The following is a 19,562-nucleotide window of genomic DNA, read 5'->3' on the forward strand; positions in this document are numbered from 1 at the left end:
AATTATTGTTATCATACAAAGTACATGCAGTCGCTTCCTGGAACTAGTTTTTCTTTGGAATAACATATAGATCTTCAAATAGGTGAATTTCTTTTTTTTTTTTTTTTTTTTTTTTTTTACAGAAATTACAACTGTAGAGCTATAGACATTATCAACTGGCTGTATGTACATATAGCTAAAACTAGTTCAGTCCTGCAATAAATCCTCCTTCATGAAGATTATAATGTTAAGTTTGTGCTGACACTGTTTCAGAGAGGTATTGATTCAACGTCATGGTCATTTTGGAGGATGTAATTTGTGCTGCTGTTGAACTGTATTGCATTATAAAAAGAGCTGTTTTGTTACCCTAACCTCCTTGATGTAAATGGGGTGGACAATTTGGGATGGTGAACATTATAACCCTAATGGAGGGAGGGTTTATTACAGGATTAGGCTATACTAATTGTATCTTGATGAATCCAATAAACTGCAATCTGAGAGTATGTAAAGAAAATACAATTATTTAGACAATTTTACTGCCCCTCTTTTGGTTACTGGTCAGTGTGTGACCATGGATGTGATGTCTACAGAGGGCTGCGACTGTATTCGGGGGCATATGGACTCTTTACTACAGTCTAAAATCATAGGCGCCTTTTTGGGCGCTAAACTTGCGGCAGTGCGCCTCCACCTGACGCTCACCTCTCCTGTGTGGGGTCCCGAGCTGTTTGAACGTTTCCAGGGCAACCAAGTGAAGCGCCTGTCAATCAGGACTCAGTGCAGCAGCTGTGTGCTTCAGCTCTGAGGAGTCGAGCTCAGCATCGATTTAAAGTCTCTGCGTTTGTTCCCTCAAAGTAAGTTATGGATGTTTGAAGTGGAATGATATAGAGATTTCTAAAGTGATAATGTTTTGTTTTCAGATAACCTACCGACCTGTAAATGAGAGCAGGATTTAGTTAGGTTAACCGTGTGTTTTCGGTCAGTCTTCATGTTAGTGTTGTAACTTTGCTGTGAACAGCTTTAAAATCCACTAATGATAACGGCTTATTACTGTGAAGATTATTCTGAGTAGCCTCGGCGAAGGACGGCTTACTACTTACAATTGTTTTCAGGCATTTCAGTCATGGCTAATGTTAGCTAAACTAACCTCGATATAAATGGGGGGCAAAATAATATAAACACGTCAATATAACACAATACAGTTTAACAGCACAATGTTAACAAAATGAACGTTAGCCATGACAGAGTGAAAAAATCCTTCTACAGTGGATTTAAGCTGCACACCCCTTGTACTTGATATTCATTTTGGGGATTGGGAAAGACAAGCTACAGGAATTTATAGTCTTCCTAGTGAAAAGAAGTCAGTGTGGCCAGCTAACAAGCTAAATTGTCTTGGTTTCCTGGACAACTGAGCAACATAAACCCCCACCTCACCACTGGTAGATACTGTGGACGTTGTGTCTGTATGGTATTGCTGAGTTTCTGCATACTTGTCTGCAGCAATAGGACATGGCAGACAGAGGCCATGGCCAAGCAGAGAGAGATGAGAGAGACGCAGAGGACACTGATGAGCTTCTACACACTGGTCTGTGGTTTTATCAGCAGTACATAAATATGATATACATATATTTCACTCTCTTGTGAGCACTCACTATTGTTAAACCTTTTGTCTGACCTCGCAGATCTAAATGACAACAGGAGTGTGTTTAGACTGGACCCTCAGCTTCTCAAACTGGACCACTGTGACCTCCTCCTAGATGCCATCGATGCAGAGCTTGGTCAGCTGCAGGTATGCAATTTTCTCTCTGCTTGTCTGTATTTATGCATGTGTAATCGGAAAATATTTTTTAAGCAGTAATGTGATTAATACAGGTCCAGCCCCAGAAACATCAGGAAATTTTCAGAAAGCAAAACTGCAGCGATGCAGGTGATAAATGTATATGTACACACCAGTCAAAAGTTTGGACACACTTTCCCATTCATATATATATAATAAATATAAGGTGATAATCTGTGTTGTTGGTTTTTTTTTCTAGCTCCTCTGAAGTGGAGTCAGTCTCTGAGCAAAGACACAGGCCTTGGTAGTACAACTCAAACAAATGACACTCCCATGTCTTGCCTTGACTTGATACACACTCCGATGATGGAGCAAACATCGGGTAATATTTCAATAACATTACAGGAAAAAATATGATTTCTTACTGTTTTTAAGCCAAATTTTTCTCAAAAGGTTGTAGGTAAACAACTGACAGAACTGCTGGTCACTAGGTTTTTTTTTCAAGATAATGTTTGTGCTTCAAAAAAACAAAACATGAAATGGGTAAAATGTATGAATGCTTCAGTAACATACTTAATATTAGAGTAAACCGGGTGTCTTAACTGGGTAATATTTGTTTATATCAAAGTGTTTTTAATTTTTAATTTCACACAAACAACGCATCTCTCCACTGTTCTACTCCAGAGAGGAGTGCAGACTGCTGGGGAGGTCCTGACACTCATCAGGAAAATAAAAAGAGGTTAGACAGAAGGACAAGAGACAAAGAGGAAATGGAGTCGCGGAGGGAGCAGGTCGTCTGGAGACTTGAGAGGCTTCTTGGAGACACCTGTAAGGGGGATACGATGGCAGGAGAAACACACCCTCCTTCAGACAGTATCTGCACTGAGGACTTTGTCAGATGTTTCAGAGAGGAGATGGTGGAATTGGCATTGCCAGAGAGTAATATGCAACATCTAGACAAAGAAGAAGAGGCTGATGGGGCAGAGATTTCCAACAGTGACATTTGCCAGAGTGATCAAAGAGGTCAAAGTGTTCTTAACGTCAAAGGAGGAGGATCGGCAACTCCTGGGAAAAGCAGTAAATACACTGTGACAGCTCACTGCTCCCAGTCAAACAAGCCAGATCAACGAAAGGAACTGGAGAAATGTCTTTCTGGAGATTTTGGAGTAAATATATTGCATATTAGTGACAAAGCACTACAGGCGATTGTTGATGATAGCAGCAGTAAGTACAACACTACATCTCTTTGGGAGAGAAAAAAGAGCCATCAAACATGCTCCAAATTTTCATTAATGATGTTAGTTTTAACACATGAGGATTAAGATGAAAATTATCCATCTGTGTGCTGGTACGTCCACCCATCTGTCTGTCCATCTGTGTGTCCAACACTTTGATCCAGAGCAGGTTAACTGCAAAATTACTTGACAGGTTGCTGTTAAACTGGTACTGATATTCATGCTCCAGGGATTATTCCCACTGACGTTATAAACTCTGACTTGTCTTTTAGAACAAAAGGCATGTCAGGTGTCTCAAAAAAATAGACAATAGAAAATTACTGTGCACTTTGTATATTGTTTATACATATACTGTATGTACCAGTATATTGTTTATTCCAGCACTTTTGCAGCTAATGTTGCCTTTGAGGTCTGCTAGTTTGGCTCTAGACTCTTATTCTTGATCCCATTACAGCCCTGTTGCACCTTTTCACTTCCCTTTCAGTCTCTCACAAAACTGAGATTGTAACAGGACATGAAAACCTACAATACAACAACAGCTGTTCTCCTCAGGCCAGGTGCTTGGCAGGTACCACACACAGATTACACTGCATCTGCATGCACAGTCTAACTAATCCTCTTGGACATCTGTTCACTGCAAACAGTGACTGTAGGCTGCTTGTTCTTTTATAGGAGTACCTGTGAGGAGCTTTGACACTGTGTCCATTGCGAGTGACATTGACTCGGTCTGCACAGAGCAAGTCAGACAGCACATTCACAGGCGGCCAGGTAAGAGACTGCAGAAAATGTGGAGGAAAATAAGTTCCATTTTAAAATCACAAAACATACTTTATATCAAATATCACCATATGAAATACAGCCATTTGTACAGTGAGTTAACGGCACAAACTAAAAAATGAAATAAAAATCAAGAAATGCTTGGAAACTATCTCTTACATGAAGAAAATACTAGTAACATGAGTATTAAAAAAATATGTATGAAATTGTAGTTAACATCATCAATGCCCCCCCTCGCAGGATGGCGCTCTCTCATTCAGTCCGTCACCGGCACAGATGATTACTTTACCAACCAGAGTGACTATGACACACCCACCCAGGAAGAAAGTGAACCTCAATCCATATCAGGTGACACACAATCAGACTTTATAGATCAGGCTGTATAGTCTTTTATCCACAGTGACATAAGAACAATTTAATCCATTTTCTTCAAAAGAATTTGTCTTTTTTGTTCGCAAAGTCCACAGATCCTCTTATGGAAGTGTGCAAAAAAGAAGTCCTTCTGTTTGTACAGCTCAGCGTAAAAAGAGAGAGACTTACAGGTAAACCAAATGGAACAACATTTTAAAACTTATTATGTATTTTTCTATGCAGTCTTATATTCATTTTTAAAAATGAAAGGAAAATATATATCAGACTGTGCCTTTTTGTATCTTTCAGACTTGTGTGTTCTTTGGGTGACAAAGACAAGGACACAGATGAGGAAATTAACCACTGGAGTGGGAGGTGCAGATCTAAGAGGACATCAGAGAAGATGCAGTCAGATTGGGCAAAGATGAAAGAACGACTCACTAACATTCAGCAAGTAAGAATTAATCTCCAAGTATATCTTAATAAGTTAGTTAGAGAAATATTTTTATCTCAGTTTCTGTGATATATGGATGAGACTTCACTTAAGTGGTGTATAAGTAAGTTTGTGTATGTGGTTTAGAAATGTGAGAAAGAGGAGGAGACACTAAGGTTGAAGAGGACTCAGTTAAAAGATGTTGAATTCTGCCTCTCTGAACTTCAAAAGAGAAGAAAGGTAACATGCAGCATAATCAATAGAAAACTGTATAAAATTCTCACTAATACTCACAGTTTATGCTTTATGCCCCAGCATGCCTTGAAGGAATTGGAGCAACTGACTGCAGAGACAGCACAGATGGAGAAGGAGAAGCGGACTCTGGAGTCTGTTCTGAGTGACAGCAGAGTGGAGAGGGACTCTATTAGGTATCCTAACATTGTATCCTACTAATTGTAATATGCAGAGCCGTATGCATCGGCATTGTTAACATAAAACTGCCTCAACATAATATTGGTCTTCGTGAAAGATAGTTGTGTTGAGGAGTAACACAACAATGAACATGTTGTAGTTGCCAGCTGGAGAAGCTGCAGAAGCAAAGAGAGTCCTGTCTCCATGAGATAAGGGACATGGAAGAAGAACTTGCAACTCTGAGTCAACATAGAAAGAGTGTGAAGGAGAGGGTAATGAAACCTGACTCAAAGCAATATGTCTTTCAATTCTTGGTTTTGCTCAGTCATTCACATGTTTTAATATGTCAGGTTTGTTCTTAAAACAAACTGTTGTTTCTCTGTTTCACAAACAGAACAGCGTCATCATGTCACTGCTGGAAAGGGAGGAGATGGAAAGACAGCTGGATAATGCAAAAACAGAATTGTTTGCTGAACAGCGACGTGCAAGAGAGAAGCTGGAGTCTGTGCAAGAGGTACAGTATTAAGGTCTATTTATATATATAGGTAAAACTATAATCACAATTATAAACCATAGCAACATTAATATTTTTGAAGTAAATACAGCACTGTTTACATTGTAAGATAAACAGCAACACCCAAATTTAATAAAAGACTATGTTGTGTGTCATTTTAGTTGTGCTGTTTTCTATAGTTAGTGTTTGGATGTGAATGACCATATTTTACAGGGAGAAGGTATTTGTTTTAGTGTGAGGCAGATTTAGTCGCCTTGTTCTAAAATATCTTTGGATATGTGCTCATCTATGAAACTGGAGCAGAATTTAGAGGAGACTTGTGAGGAACTCCAGAGGGCCACAGAGGCAGAGAGCTCACTGAGGAGTCGGTGTGCCAGTCTTGAGAAGAAACAGACCCAGAAAAAAGAGGAAATTGAGGTGGCCCCTTCTATCATTATGCTAATTTCTATTTTGATTTAAAAAATGATAATCACATTTTAATCTGTCAAGCAAATGGCACAATGTTAGCATCCACTTTTCTGTATTTCTTATTCTCTTCTAACTATCCCTACTATTGCTATCTCTCTTACTCTAAGGCATTAGAAGTTCAAGTAAACAAGCTGCAGGTTGAACTGGGAGAATGTAAGATCAGGGTGGGTACTCTGGAGAAGATGTTGGCCCAGAGGGAGCAGCAACTGCTAGATTCCCAGGAACAATGTAGGGCCTTACAAGCAGAACGAGATGGACTGAAGGTGGAGCTGCAACACTTGAAAATCCAGCACTACACAGCACTGAAGGAAGCCCAGGAACAAACCCAGAGAATGACGGTAAGTGCTGAGGAAGACTGAGGCTTTCTGAGGTTTTTCTAATATATCATAATGTTATTAGGGTTACTCTGTCTGTGTTTCAGGACTCAGCATTAAATCAACAGAAAAAAGAGTTGGCTTTGGCAGATGAGCAGCAAATCCAAAAGGTGAAAAATTAAACTGAGAATTTAAAATACTGACTCGTCTAATTCCTCTTCAGGTTAATCAGCAGGCTGAAGAGGAGGAAGCAAGTGCTTTGAAAGAACAGACTCTGGCTCTCACACGATGCATTGAGTCCATGCAAAGTTCAATTCAGGTCAGTGTGTCACACTGAACATCTAAAATCCAGCACTACAATACCTCAATACAAAATGTTTGGTGAACTCTTTTATCCAAAGTATCTTGCACTGCTATGAATGCATGTATTGTATGTTAAGTTTAGATGGCACATGTTGTTCTCGTGGCATCTTTATTGCTATACATTAAAGATACTGTGAGTAAAAACATTCTACTGGGTTACTTTTAAAGATGTGATCTTCTCCTGTTCTTGCAGTTAAAAGACGAAGAAGCAAAGATGCTAAGGAAATCTCTTGAGAAGCGGAGGGAGGAGGCAAAGAACCGTGAAGAGGAGCTGCATGTAGAAGCCTCTGAAAAGGTATTCTGATGGTCCTCTGACTAAAATATGACATCTATTTTAACACGATTGCATGATATACACAATATGCTCCCATTCAGGTGCAGGAAACAATAGAGGCGAAGAGGAGGAAGTGGGAGGCAGAAAAAGTGGAAGCTGTACAGATGCACTGTGGGATACTGGAAGAGCAGAACAAAAAGAGCCTGGAGAGCATGAGGATTGAGATGCAGCAAGAAAAGAGTAAAGCACAAGCTCTTCAACATAAAGTTTTGGAACTAAAAACAGTAAGGCGACTTGCAGCCATGGTATATAATATTACCATCATAGATAAATCTGAATACATTTTCAATGTCTTTGCTTGATTTTCCTTTTATCTGGAGAGAGTGCAGGAGTTGGAGAATGAAAGTTGTGCAAAGCAGAGAGAGCAGGATTCTTTTCTGGCTGTTATTTGCAAATCACTAAAAGAGGAGCACCAGGCTGAGCTGCAGAGGTTGAAGAAACAGGTGGCACAGGTACAAGAAAACCACAGAGAGTGATCATTTGTAGGCACATAAAGAGGAATGCTGTTATAGAAAAGCTGACATGGTGTGGCCTGTGGTCGCAGGAGAGTCAAAGGACAGTGCTGTGGCTTGAACAGGCTGTTCATCTGGCAGAGAAAGAGGCTGACAGGCTCCGAGTGATGCTACAAGAAAGGGAGAGCAGCCATGACCAAATCACAGCGGAGCTGGACCAGCAGCTCAGGCACTGGGCCCAGGACCTGGGAGCAGAGTGCCAGCATCTACACCTCTTAGTGGAACAGAGTGGAGCCAAACAAAATGCTGTGCAGCTACCTGCCAGGTATAATGTCCTGTTCTGGCTTATGTCCATATCTAGAAAGAAGTGGATACTTTGTAGGCAACACAGTGTGTTTGATGATTAGCTTATGATTCTGTCCCTGTGTATTGTGCAGTTCTACAGTGGCCGAAGCTGTAACAAATCTGAGAGCACTAAGAAAACAGCTGGAGCACTTGATCAGCCATCTACACCAGGAGCTTGATTCCCAGAAAAAAAACACTGAGAAGCTGAGAAAGGACAAGGTCTGTGTGGAATCAACATACTGCATAGTACCTGGTGATTGCAAATACAGGGCATTAGATGTTCATATGTTTTCAGGAGCGAGAAATTATCATCCAGAGGCAACAGCTGAGGATGGAGAGAGATCAAGCCTTGGACTCCCTTAAGGAGCGTCTCATTCAGGTATGAGCTCACACTCTTCATAAAGTTCATGTGTATGCAAAAGGATAAAAAAACACAACAGTTTCAGCATTACAGAACTGTTGTGCCCCCATGATATTCATGCAGGAGCACATTGAGGAGTTGACGAGTCTGAACAGGGCTCATGTGAGTGATGGAGGATCTGAGGGAGGAGGAGTAGCAGTATCTCTCCGCAAACAGCTGAAGGCCAAAGACTTGGAGCTGAGGCAGGTTCAGAGGAGCATGGGTCAGTGGAAGGAACAGACTGCAGCTCGTCTGGCATGCAAGTTTGAAGAAGAGCTGACAGCTGAGCTGGAAAGGTAGCGTACTAAACATGAAATCTACATCCTCCAAACTAAGTCAAAATGCAGCCTCATAATTTTCTGTCCTTTTTAAGTATGAAGCAATCATTTTCCATACTTGCCCTTTTCTTCATTATGGCATTCAGAATCTTATTGGTCCACATAATAGAAATCACACACTATTCTTCTGTTGTTCTACTGTTAAGTTTTGTTTCATTTTTCCATCCCATAGGTGCAAGACAAAGTTGTTAAGGGGCAGGTAACTGGTTTCTGTGCCTGTGAAACATAGATGACATACTAACCAGTTGTCTGTCCTTGATCTCATGCATGATCTCACTTCAACTCACTGTGATATGCTGTTTAAACCATAGATGTAACATTAACTATACATGTATAGTTCATGCAGTAATTATTCACACCTATGAACCTTTCAAATGTAGGATTGTTGGTTTGTTTTCCAGAAAAATGTCAAAGACTCAAGGGGAGAGACAGAGAAAGTCTGAGAGGCCTGAAGGAGAGATGACGCTTAGTGCAAAGGTAAATGTTTTACTGCTCCTGTGTGAGCATTAACATCAAGCTCTTACACATTAAGTGCCTTGTACATACCTTATACTGTAGATACATAGTGTTCATTTGTTTATTGAAAAAAAAAAACATCTTCTATCTTTGCTGGTGTCTCCCTCCCATCAGGAAACTCAGAATTCAGTTTGCTCTCCCTTCCTCCATGTGGTGGACTCTGCTGCTTCCCACAGCCCCTCTGACGTGGCTTCATTTAAGCTTCTACGTTATCTCCAGAGCAGAGTGAAGCAGCTCCGTCTAGAAAACCAGGCCTTTACCTGGAGCTCATCTCCTCCAGATACAGTCCCTGTAGATTTGTCAGGATCCTACCTTAAAACAGTGAGTAAATTCTTTTAATAGCAGATTACTATTGATACAGATTCAGTTTCAGATTTCATTTTATTATCCCAAGTGGGAAACTTGAATTGCAGTCAGATAAAAAATAGATAAGAAAGAACTTAAGTGCAACAATACACACATTTCAATAAAACACAACACTATAAAAAACACCAAACACTATAAAAACACAGATTGCAATAAGAACAACAGACACTAAAAACACAACACACTATAAAGTGACAATTAACTTATGCAAATTTAGCAGGGTTATTTCACACGAGATTAATGAGTTTTTAGATCTATTACTCCTGAACTGGGGAACTCTAAATCTACAGCCTGAGGGAAGGGATACAAACTCAGGGTGAAAAGGGTGATTTGTGCTATCCAATATAGATCTGGCCTTGCGGAGAACCTACTGTTTAAAGATGGCTGTTGATTATTTACTTAACCAGTATCACCATTTACAGCATTACTAAACAACAAGCATACTGCAAACAGTACTTGTAATCTACCTTAAGGCCAGGTGAGCTATTTTTTTTTTTTTTTTTTAGGTTTTTAATTATCTAAGATGTGTAATAATAATTACAATGATTATAATAATAATAATAATGACGATAGCACTTTTCATAACTTAAGTTACAGAATGCTTCACACAGGGCAGCAAATAAAATCAGGGTATTTGTTAAGGATATTTTCATTGTAGGATGCTGATGCACTGCACTCACATTCACAAGGATTATGTAATTAATGGATAAAGCATTACATACTGCATTTATTGTACTGCACGTTTTAAATTTATAAATGACAACTAGCACTGTCTTGTAGAAGCACCAGAGGAAACAAGAAGCCTCGTCACAAACTGCCTACTTTCACTTTCACTCACAGAAAGGCACAGCACTTGTAGATCTGATTTGAAATGCTCAAATTATTTCTAAAACTGTTAAAGAGAAGGAAAATACTCCTGTAAATGTAGCAGCATCACCAACGTTTGACTATTATTTCTGTGCTTGACTTCACAATATCAAGTAATATCAATGTCTGCTTCACAGATCACTGAAGGTCAAGACAGTGCTGGGATTCAGACCCAGTCAGCAATCAGGACAGTATCAAGTTGAGGAAATGGAGCCTTATTCTGTGTGTGTGTATGTGTGTGTCTGAATGACCACCAGTGATATAACATTCTTATACCTGAGTCTCAAGCGAGCTCTTTTTGCATACCATGGAGTTGAATCATTTACTGTCACATGTGCTTCAGATGGCAGATTAACAAGCAGGTCACAGTGACAAATGACACAACTGAAGATCTGGTCATCAAGTTCACATTCCTTTGTGTTAAGGCACTCAAGTTTTATGGCTTAAAGTTACAGTGAACTGTGAATAAGTGATGAACTGACATTTCACTGGAGACTGATCATCATGTGAGTTATGTCAAATAACCTCATAAAGCTGACAGGTCTCTGTGGAAATCCCACATGTGATCATGAATGTTACACATTACTTAATTGTACAATAAAAAAAAAAAAAGTTCTATCGGGTTCTGGTAATTTCTAAGAAAATTGTCATAGCATTTAATATACCTTTAAACATCTGAATCAACTTTGTGAAACTGTGTAATCTTAATGTAAAAAATCTACTGGAACTGAGATTTTTGAAATATGTTTCCCTATAATCAAAACTGCTTCCACACCTGCAGCAAGTAATTTTCAGTTTGTCAGTCAAGCATCTGTTGCCAAAGCGTTTAAGCAGGCTGGGGAACTGGTGTTGTCAGTTCTAATTCAAATATGTCCCTATTTAAGTAAACATAATCGTCAGTATCAGTCTGAGTTCAGGAAAATTAACTGATGAATAAAGTCTTGCAATTGCATTTGCCACAGTAAATAATTTCATTTTCTGTGACAAATTGAAGGCTATTGTATTTAATAACCTAAGTTTGTTGGTTAAAATCATTCTTACCTAATTGTTTTCAATATGTATATATGCTATACTGCTTGTAATGATAAAACCGTAACAAAGCTAAACTAAATCCAATGAAAACCAATGAGGCCATGCAGAATCTTTACATTGACAATTTAAGAGTTTATTTAAAAACAAATATAAAGTAATAACACTTAATGGCTGGCTGCAATTCTGGTAACGTATGTATGAAAATACAATCAAATCATAAAAAGGTGCATTTCCATTCCTCAAAGCTCGCAGATGGCGTACTTGCTAAACACTATAGGAAGATCATGTTTCTACCACAACAAGTACAACTGCAAGCCATGCTGTGAGCACACAGGAACAAAGTTTAGTGTCCTGCTAATGATGCACAGAAGCTCAACATAAAAACTGTACAAAATTCAGGTACTGCACACTGATGTTTCACAAAGAGCAAAGTCATATTTACAATACATCAGTGTGTTGACTAGGCTTTGGCAAAATTCTGTATAAATTATCTTGTTTCTATGGACAAAGGCCAATTCTGTAAGTTATATAAAACTGGTTATGTAAGGCTGTCTATTGAACTTTTCAAAGCCTTGAGATCATAAGTTACTTTGGAGATTTAAATGAATAAAACGAATTAATTCGGTCAATGTTATTGTTGCATTTTACATAATAGTTTCCCAGGATTATAGTCAGAACATATTGAGTGACTGTAAAGCAAAATACTGTATGTGTTGCACAAACCGTCCAAAACAGCACAATATCCATGTAAAGCCAACATGCCTTGCCAAACTGACCGACTTAAAGTGGTTCTGGGTCCTCTGTGTGACTACATGTCCAGTCTTTTACTTTGGCATGGCTTTCAAAGTCATTTAGCACTATTACATTTCCATGTCCTCCTCCCCAGAGCTGTGGGCCACAGGAAAGCTGTACAGAGGAGAGTGTGTGTCTGCAGGTGGACTGGAGGGGCTCGGATGACTGTGAGGGGTGGGAGATGGACACGGGGTTGGCGGTTGCCGAGATACTGTCTGTTTACGCTGTTTTTGTAATGAGCCCTTTAGCCTCCGACAGAAGGGGTCATCGGGTGGCCGCCACAACACCAGCTCCATGCAGGAATGACTCCTAAAAGTATGAGCAGGCAGCAGGTGAGACAAAAATAACCTTCAGAAGAAAAAAATGTGTCTAGAGATTCCTTCCAGAACACGATTCATGTTACTTTAAGTTCTCAAGTCATGTCATAACTTCACTTGTTACTTCATTCAACATTAAATGGTCCAATAACAAGGAAAGAACATACACAGACTGGGCTACTTTGTGAGGGAGGATGTCGCTGATGCCGCGCTGCAGACCTTCTTTCAAACTGTCCGAGATCACCAGCACTGGCCTTCTTGGGGCTGGTTCTACATCTAGATCCTCATCCTCATCGTCATCTTCCAGTGTTATTCTGTGATACATAAATCCACAGTATTCACTTAAAGGTGTAGAGAGTACAGTATATGTTGACTCATGTCACATCTTAATGTGATACAAATTCCCAAACCAATCACTACCAGTAAGAGGTATAACAAACCCAATGTGGCTGATATAAATGGTGAGAACAGTAACACTAGGAACCAACAGTATTTCTTTCAAAACTAACTCATAATAAACCATTTTCTTAAATACTTTCATTCAATTAGACATTAGAAAACTGACCCACAATGTCTTAATATAATTTCTTTGAAACAATAATATAGCAAGACAATAAATTATTTTGGTATTGAACAATCAGCTATATTTATATAGTTCATAACCAGGGAAGCACTGTTACACTAAACAGACCTTTAAAACATAAAAGAGGCCATATGCTTGGTTCTATTTTGAAGCAGAATTTGTGAGTCTAATCAAACCCACGTCAGTGGATATTCTGATCTGTAACAGACTGGTGACCTGTAAAGGTGTAACCTCTTCTCACCAAATCCATACAGGAATAGCCTCCAGCCCCCTGTGAACCTGCTCAGCTTTAATGAAATGAAAGAATTGTCAATAAAAAATAATACCTGAATTCTTTCTGAATAAATTAGTGCATTCAATTGCACATTCACAGCACTTAATCATTTGCAGTGTTTTTCTTTCAATGGAAATGCATAAATAACAGATACTGATATAATTTTTGTTTGCCACCTGGCGGAGTCACTGTGATGATTACTTTGTAAAGTGATGCCACATACCTCTATTAACACAAGATGTCTAAATAGTCTAGAATTGCTGGGACAAGTAACAATATATATATGTAGATATTTCGTTTCTCACTTGTTTTACCCATAAACAAAATATTCCAGGATGGTTAGCTGGAGTGAGGACTTATGGTAATGAGCTGCAAGTCTGAAGTCTAATTCTGGCAAGCAGTTTTTGCTTACCCGTCATATTGCATACCTGTCTTCAATCTCTTGAAGTTTCCTCTGAGCTGCCTCTATCTCCATGCAGGAGCTCTCTGTCTCAAGTCGGGACAGGGCAGGGGAGGGATGCGGCAAAGTCAGGGGCTGAGGCTCTGGGCAGGGCTGTGGAAGTGCAGGGCTGGCTTGCTGTGCAGACAGGGGAGGGCAGCTGTTTGCTGTAGGCCAGTCATGACGAGAGCTAGTGTTAGAGTTCTCTGAAATATCCACTTCTGCCTCTACCATTAACCTCCTCCTTTTGGCACTGCATCCCCTGAAAAAACATCAAGATACTTATCATCACACTCCTTCATAAGTATTCCAAACATTGTCAGATGTTAGGTAAGATTGCTTTTTCTGCTCCTCTCTCACTTACTCATCATCAACTCTCCTTCTGTGCTTCCTGAGGCACCTAGTCTCCCAGCTGCTGTGGGACAGACAGATGCGTAAAAACAGATAATACATGCATGTCTGACTAAGATTGGAAAGAGATATCAAGTGTTGCCAGTGTATTGCTGAAAATGTATGCAAGGAATTTACAACCCCCAAACCAACATCAGAGACGTACTTGTTAGAGACCGTCGTTCTCTGTAGGTGGGCAGACGTACTTGGAGGTCCGAGGTCAAATTCAGGAAGGCTAGTGGGGCCTGAAAATGAATACATGGCTGGCAGAAACCCCAGTTCACTACTCGAGGGAGCAGAGTGATGCATGGTGGTCCAGTTGGTGAGATGATTTGAAGAGACACACGGTGTCACACTAAAAATGGATCTGATCTGGAAGATCAGTATTGATACCAATCAGATAATCTGATGTAACCTACATGACGCACAATCTATAAATATGTTTACACGGGGCCAGCTGGCTGGTTATCTAGCTAGCTAAACGCTACTGTTGGGTGATACCGTTAATATAACGTTACCGATAAATCTATTACTTATAATGTGACAAGGCAATACAAAATGACAGCTTCATCCCTGTGCTGAATAACAACTTTGCATAACTAACCAGAAACATAAAGTTCCTGTTAGAGACTGACCCGTGCAGCTGCCCTGCCCCTTGATGTTTTTGTTGTTGATGTTTTGCTAGCTTGCCTCCGTTCAGTTAACACTGTTGTCCCTTAGGATATTCCCATCGGCAAGCAGTAACAGGTTCTACATGCTCAAGTCTTACTAACCCTATTACCACGATACCACCTGTAAACAAAAATACCCCCAAACTGACGGTCCCAGTGGTGTGGTCGGCTTGAAAGGTAGGTTGGGTTAAGTTGCCGTTAGTTAGCTATTCTGAAAAAGTGAGTCGCGCCAGAAGATGCGTCAAGATTCCAGAAAGTGCGTATGCTACTTTAGTTGAATTGTGGGAATTGTAGTTCCTGTGGACAAACGACCGTCTACATAGTCTTGTTTGTGTAAAACACTCGGTTAGACAAATACACAAAGTTAACTTAGTTAAGTTATGATGTTTTGCCAGTACCAGATCTACTTTCTTAATTTGAAAATATCGGTTGCGACAACAGGGCGCAAGCAGGGACCGGAAGATGATATGTGTAAAACAAGATAGACACCTCCCCACTTTTACTGTGTTGCTCTTATCAAAGACTATAAACGACTTCAAGATTAATAGCTCAAACTTTCTGTTTATGATCTGACCCACAGCTGGTGTAAAGGGCCCTCTAGCTTTATTCGTCGCTTTGTCATCCCAAATAACAAGTCATGTGATTGTGAAATACTAGAAGCTGTTGTCTCCGCTTGTTTCATTACTCAACCCTGATTCTTCTTGCTGGAGTGTCGCTCTGAGGAGGTAACAAACTGCTGTTTGCTGCGGAATTTAAAAAGCTTACAAGCTAAAATACTAAACTGCTGTAATAATATTGTAATAGCGACCCTATAATATTTACCCAACATCGCTAAATAGACAGTTATGTGTCTAATCTAAAAGATATTGCTATTGCTTTTAGGTGTATTGTTTAACATCCGTGTACCTGCCTTTCTCAGATACGCGAAAACTGTCATACAAAGAAGAGTTTTTTGATCTCATGATTTTATTGTCTATCTATGTTGTTACTTTACCGTTTTCGGCAAATATATTTATTATTGTTTGTGTTATCCAGCAGGTTTTCCAGAATGCTGTCATCGTTCTTAATAGTATGTCTCCTGGCTTTTGCCTCTAGCAAACCATGTGGTATGTAACATTTTTTAAAAGCCTAAATCCAGCCATCACCAGTCACCCGAAACCCTGACTGCTGTTGCCAAATCTGAGCCAACTTTGGGGAAAAAACACACTTTGCAAATACACTGAGTCACTGGTCTGGACATTTACAGATTTCGCAAAAAGTACCTATTTCATGAAATTGTATGGCCTTCATATTGTTTGTTCATTGACTAATTACAGAGAATGATGGCAACTTATTGCTCTTCAGTGCTGAGGATAAAAAATAGAGCAACATTAAGATATTTGGAAGCTGAATACAGCAATAAAATACTTTTAATTATTTAAGTCTCCACAGTCTTTGTTTCCTCTTGTGACTGCTGATGCTGCATTTCTGGTTTTGCAATGCTCCCAAGGTTCATGTTGATGCCAGCAAGCGAGTGTTACTGAAGTACTTTATGCCTGTTATCATATCAAAAGTTAACATTTCTGAGAAACATTTTTTCTTTGGAAATATTTTAATCCAGATACTGAAGGATCTGTCAACGAGCTGCTCACATCACTCAATAAGGACCTGCTTCGCTCTCTGGAGAGTCAAGAAGGGGTCCCCAATCCCAGTGTGCACTTGGCATTGCGACTTTCTAATTTCCACAACCTTGCCAAGGAGAGCGAACACCTGAATAAACTGAAAACTGATTTGCACAATGAAATACAAAAGTAATACAGTGTTTACAAATACACTAATTCTGCAAAGTAATGTTATGCTATGTTCGTACACAGATTTGATCTTCTCCCATGATGTTCTCATCTGAACATCCGCCTCCTGTGTCTTTCTCAGCTCTCTCTCTAACGGCCAGCCTGTGACTGGCCTCTTGGCGTTGTACACTATGGCTTTGAAGTCCTCCTGCTATGACCTCAACACAGTCACCTTCACCGTCAGCGAGACAAGGGAAGCGCTGCTGACACAACTGAAGAAGCAGATGAGACATGAAAATGAGCATATTGGCTGTAAGTTTCATTTGACCCTTTGGAGGCAACGGTTCTCATAAAAAGGCTGTAGCTTTATATCTGTGGCTTCTCTTGAGTAGGTTTATGCCTCAATTAAACATTAGATTGGTTGTACATTTATACTTCACCTCTCATGGAATTAGTCAGACTCATTAGTCAACTATTTAATTTCTTGAACATTACTGGGAAGTCAGGTTTCAATGTAATTTGGTTTCTTCTATTTCATCTCTCCTTTACACAGTAAGCCACCGCCCTTTGACCAACTATTACCAGTACTCTCTGGGTGTGCTTGCTCTTTGTGCAAGTGGCGTCAGGGTCAACAACCATGTCAGCAACAAACTCATCAAGGCAGTGGAAGACGAACAATTCAAACATGGAAACTCTGAGAGTACTGGTGAGTGAAACTCGCCTTAATGTTTTCTTTTATAAATATTAAATAAAATTATGCGCAAGAAATATGGAGGCAGGGAAGCATCAGCTCAAATCTTATGCTAAAAATGATAAAGAAATGATCTTATAGATGTTTGGTAGTTTACCTAACTCTCACAATTTTTTACAATTATTTTAGGATAATCAACTATACCCTAAACATGAGATGGTTCATTTCTTTCAGGTTTCACACACACATTATGGACATGAACACACAAAAGAGAGGGTCCCTGAATTTTCTCTGTGAGCCTTGGTGACATTAGCATCTGGAGTTCTAATACAAATCAGCTCTGTACTAGGAACACAGTCGCAGTGAGATAGTATGACAGATAAAACCAGCCCTGTTTTGTTTTAGTACATATGGAGTCATATTTACAGGTAAAGTCCATAAAGTTACCTGAGATTAATTTTTCTCATGGCCCATCCCTCAGAAATCTGCCAGAATGAAGGGTGGGAGAGTGTATGTAATGCTTATCTGCAGTTCTGTGAACACCACCATGTTTATATGCATGAGCAATCTTGTAGTCTTTCTTGGTAACACCTCAGTTTCTCCTGCTTCAAATGAAACTCTCCTTCTGTCTGGCAAATATGCACATTTTTATCCTACTTTCTTTCCCTTAGATACCAATGCCATGGCTGGGATGGCACTCCAATGTGTGAAGGACGCTGGGTCTCATGTGCACAATGCCGCTGAGCTGGACATCGCCCTTAGCAAAATCAAGCAGAAGCTTTTGGCCTCTCGCAGGCCCGATGGCCATATTGGCAATGAGTTCAGCACAGGTCTTGCAGTTCAGGTAAGGATCTTTTTCCTTATTTATTTTTTTGTTCAGTTCCCATTGTCTCTCCCACTCCATGAAATTTTGCAGAACAAAATCTTTGCAGCTTAAATGTACTTATTTGTTGTGTTAAAGGCGTTATTGGCAATGGGCAGCCAGGTTGCAGAGTGTGCTGCCTCAATGGAGGCCATGAGGACAGGCGCCAGAAGCAACACATACCACAACCCCATGGCCATATCTCAGATCCTGCCAGCTCTCCAGCAGAAAACCTACCTGACAGTGAAAAGCAAGGAATGTCTCAATGAGGATAGTATGTGCACCATTACTTCTACCCTCTGTGGTCACTGTTGTGTATTGTCACTGTTTTTGTAATTGTGTGCGCCTTCCTACAGACACTCTGGTGCTGGAGACCATAGATCATGTGGAGGCTTCACGAAGTGAGAGCAATGTCAGTTTGATGGTTGAGGTAGTGATATCCAGCGGGGCAGCTGCTGTTTACTCTGTTGATGTGCCAAAGGGCAGTTCTCTGTTGGAGGCCCTTGAACTTCTCAAGGGGATAAATGTTGGCTTCACGTGAGTTCAAATAATGTACCTTTATGCATTTCAACTTTCATAGCTTTTTCCTATATAATACTCAATGTAGGCAATCATATAGGTCTTGCAGGACACAAGACCTATATGATTGCCTACATTGAGTATTATCTGATGCTGTTTGGCAGGTTTGAGAAGGAGTCCAGCCTGTGGGGACCTTTCTTAAGTGTGGTGAATGGAGAGCAGGCCAGACAGAGTGACCGCAGATACTGGCACCTCTCCTCTAACGGCGATGCACTCAGTCAGGGTGAGGACACACACATATATTACACTATGACTCACTAAGAGAACATCCTCTTCATGTCTTTCATCTGCTGCTTTTAATTTCACGTTGTTTAAAAAAAAAAAATGCTGGTTTGCTCCTTCAGGTATCAATGATTTCAAGATAAAGGAGGCTCAAAATATCACCATCAAAAACACAAGCTACTGAGAGTCACTGCTGATGCAACAGTGATTGAGGAGAATCTGACCCTTGTAGTTTCAACCAGTGATTATACTTCAATTGTCTGTGAATCTGTGAATAAATGGTCATAGTAGTTCCACTGAATTTCACTTGATTAAAGGTGTAATTTAGACCTAACTGAATAGTAATGCTGTGAATATTCTAACTGGAGAATTCAAATTGTAAAGCTTTTTTTATGATTGTTTTTAAATAAAGCGTTTTCTGGAGTTTTGTGACTTGACTTGACTTGGTTATCAATAGTATGGAATTTAGGCTAATTGACATTGTCAACCATGCAGTAATTTAAGACTAAACTAGTGCCAGCAAAAATTCAAATATACAGTACTTAATCATTTGTTTGATGTCAAAATTAGTTATTTCTTATGGCTGACATCCTCATGTGATTGAGTGGCATAAAAGCAAGATCAAATCCTTGAGATGAAACAGTGGATATCTTCAAAATCACATGGGTGGGAAAAAAGTTACACAAGCAACTATTCTGCATTAT

The 19,562-nt window shown here is 39.8% G+C and overlaps 3 protein-coding genes across 8 annotated transcripts; 2 read left to right on the plus strand and 1 right to left on the minus strand.

The window, feature by feature from the left end:
- The first annotated feature begins 755 nt into the window (after positions 1–755).
- si:ch211-102c2.8 (putative protein tag-278) lies at positions 756–10,852 on the plus strand. 3 transcript variants are annotated; one of them, XM_056376281.1, is made up of 29 exons: positions 756–830; positions 1,477–1,561; positions 1,659–1,765; positions 1,849–1,903; positions 2,013–2,135; positions 2,438–2,977; positions 3,473–3,556; positions 3,661–3,756; positions 4,006–4,113; positions 4,226–4,307; positions 4,426–4,570; positions 4,697–4,789; positions 4,865–4,977; positions 5,121–5,232; positions 5,355–5,474; positions 5,778–5,891; positions 6,050–6,280; positions 6,480–6,575; positions 6,813–6,914; positions 6,995–7,177; positions 7,274–7,405; positions 7,498–7,730; positions 7,843–7,969; positions 8,046–8,129; positions 8,235–8,446; positions 8,661–8,687; positions 8,890–8,965; positions 9,119–9,325; positions 10,375–10,852. In XM_056376281.1, the coding sequence occupies exons 2-29, from the start codon at positions 1,486–1,488 to the stop codon at positions 10,438–10,440; spliced, it is 3,744 nt and encodes a 1,247-aa protein (XP_056232256.1). In that variant the 5' UTR covers positions 756–830; positions 1,477–1,485; the 3' UTR covers positions 10,441–10,852. The 3 variants fall into 3 exon arrangements, with proteins under 3 accessions (XP_056232256.1, XP_056232257.1, XP_056232258.1); XM_056376282.1 differs by lacking the exon at positions 8,661–8,687; XM_056376283.1 differs by lacking the exons at positions 756–830; positions 1,477–1,561; positions 1,849–1,903 and having other exon boundaries at positions 1,682–1,765.
- Positions 10,853–11,386: 534 nt separating this feature from the next.
- ccdc117 (coiled-coil domain containing 117) lies at positions 11,387–15,094 on the minus strand. Of its 3 annotated transcripts, XM_056376293.1 has the most exons (6): positions 14,700–15,089; positions 14,231–14,436; positions 14,039–14,089; positions 13,664–13,936; positions 12,546–12,692; positions 11,387–12,370 (listed from the first exon to the last, which is right to left on the minus strand). In XM_056376293.1, the coding sequence occupies exons 2-6, from the start codon at positions 14,371–14,373 to the stop codon at positions 12,130–12,132; spliced, it is 855 nt and encodes a 284-aa protein (XP_056232268.1). In that variant the 5' UTR covers positions 14,374–14,436; positions 14,700–15,089; the 3' UTR covers positions 11,387–12,129. The 3 variants fall into 3 exon arrangements, with proteins under 3 accessions (XP_056232268.1, XP_056232269.1, XP_056232267.1); XM_056376294.1 differs by having other exon boundaries at positions 14,039–14,086; positions 14,231–15,094; XM_056376292.1 differs by having other exon boundaries at positions 14,231–15,087.
- A 228-nt stretch (positions 15,095–15,322) lies between these two features.
- Positions 15,323–19,281, plus strand: tcn2 (transcobalamin II). Of its 2 annotated transcripts, none has more exons than XM_056376284.1 (10): positions 15,323–15,460; positions 15,771–15,841; positions 16,336–16,525; positions 16,647–16,816; positions 17,058–17,210; positions 17,867–18,039; positions 18,157–18,331; positions 18,414–18,594; positions 18,741–18,859; positions 18,981–19,281. In XM_056376284.1, the coding sequence occupies exons 2-10, from the start codon at positions 15,784–15,786 to the stop codon at positions 19,040–19,042; spliced, it is 1,281 nt and encodes a 426-aa protein (XP_056232259.1). In that variant the 5' UTR covers positions 15,323–15,460; positions 15,771–15,783; the 3' UTR covers positions 19,043–19,281. The 2 variants fall into 2 exon arrangements, with proteins under 2 accessions (XP_056232259.1, XP_056232260.1); XM_056376285.1 differs by having other exon boundaries at positions 15,369–15,460; positions 15,774–15,841.
- The last annotated feature ends 281 nt before the right edge of the window (positions 19,282–19,562 follow it).

The sequence above is a fragment of the Seriola aureovittata genome, chromosome 5 (genome assembly GCF_021018895.1).
Source record: "Seriola aureovittata isolate HTS-2021-v1 ecotype China chromosome 5, ASM2101889v1, whole genome shotgun sequence".
NCBI classification, from domain to species: Eukaryota; Metazoa; Chordata; class Actinopteri; order Carangiformes; family Carangidae; genus Seriola; species Seriola aureovittata.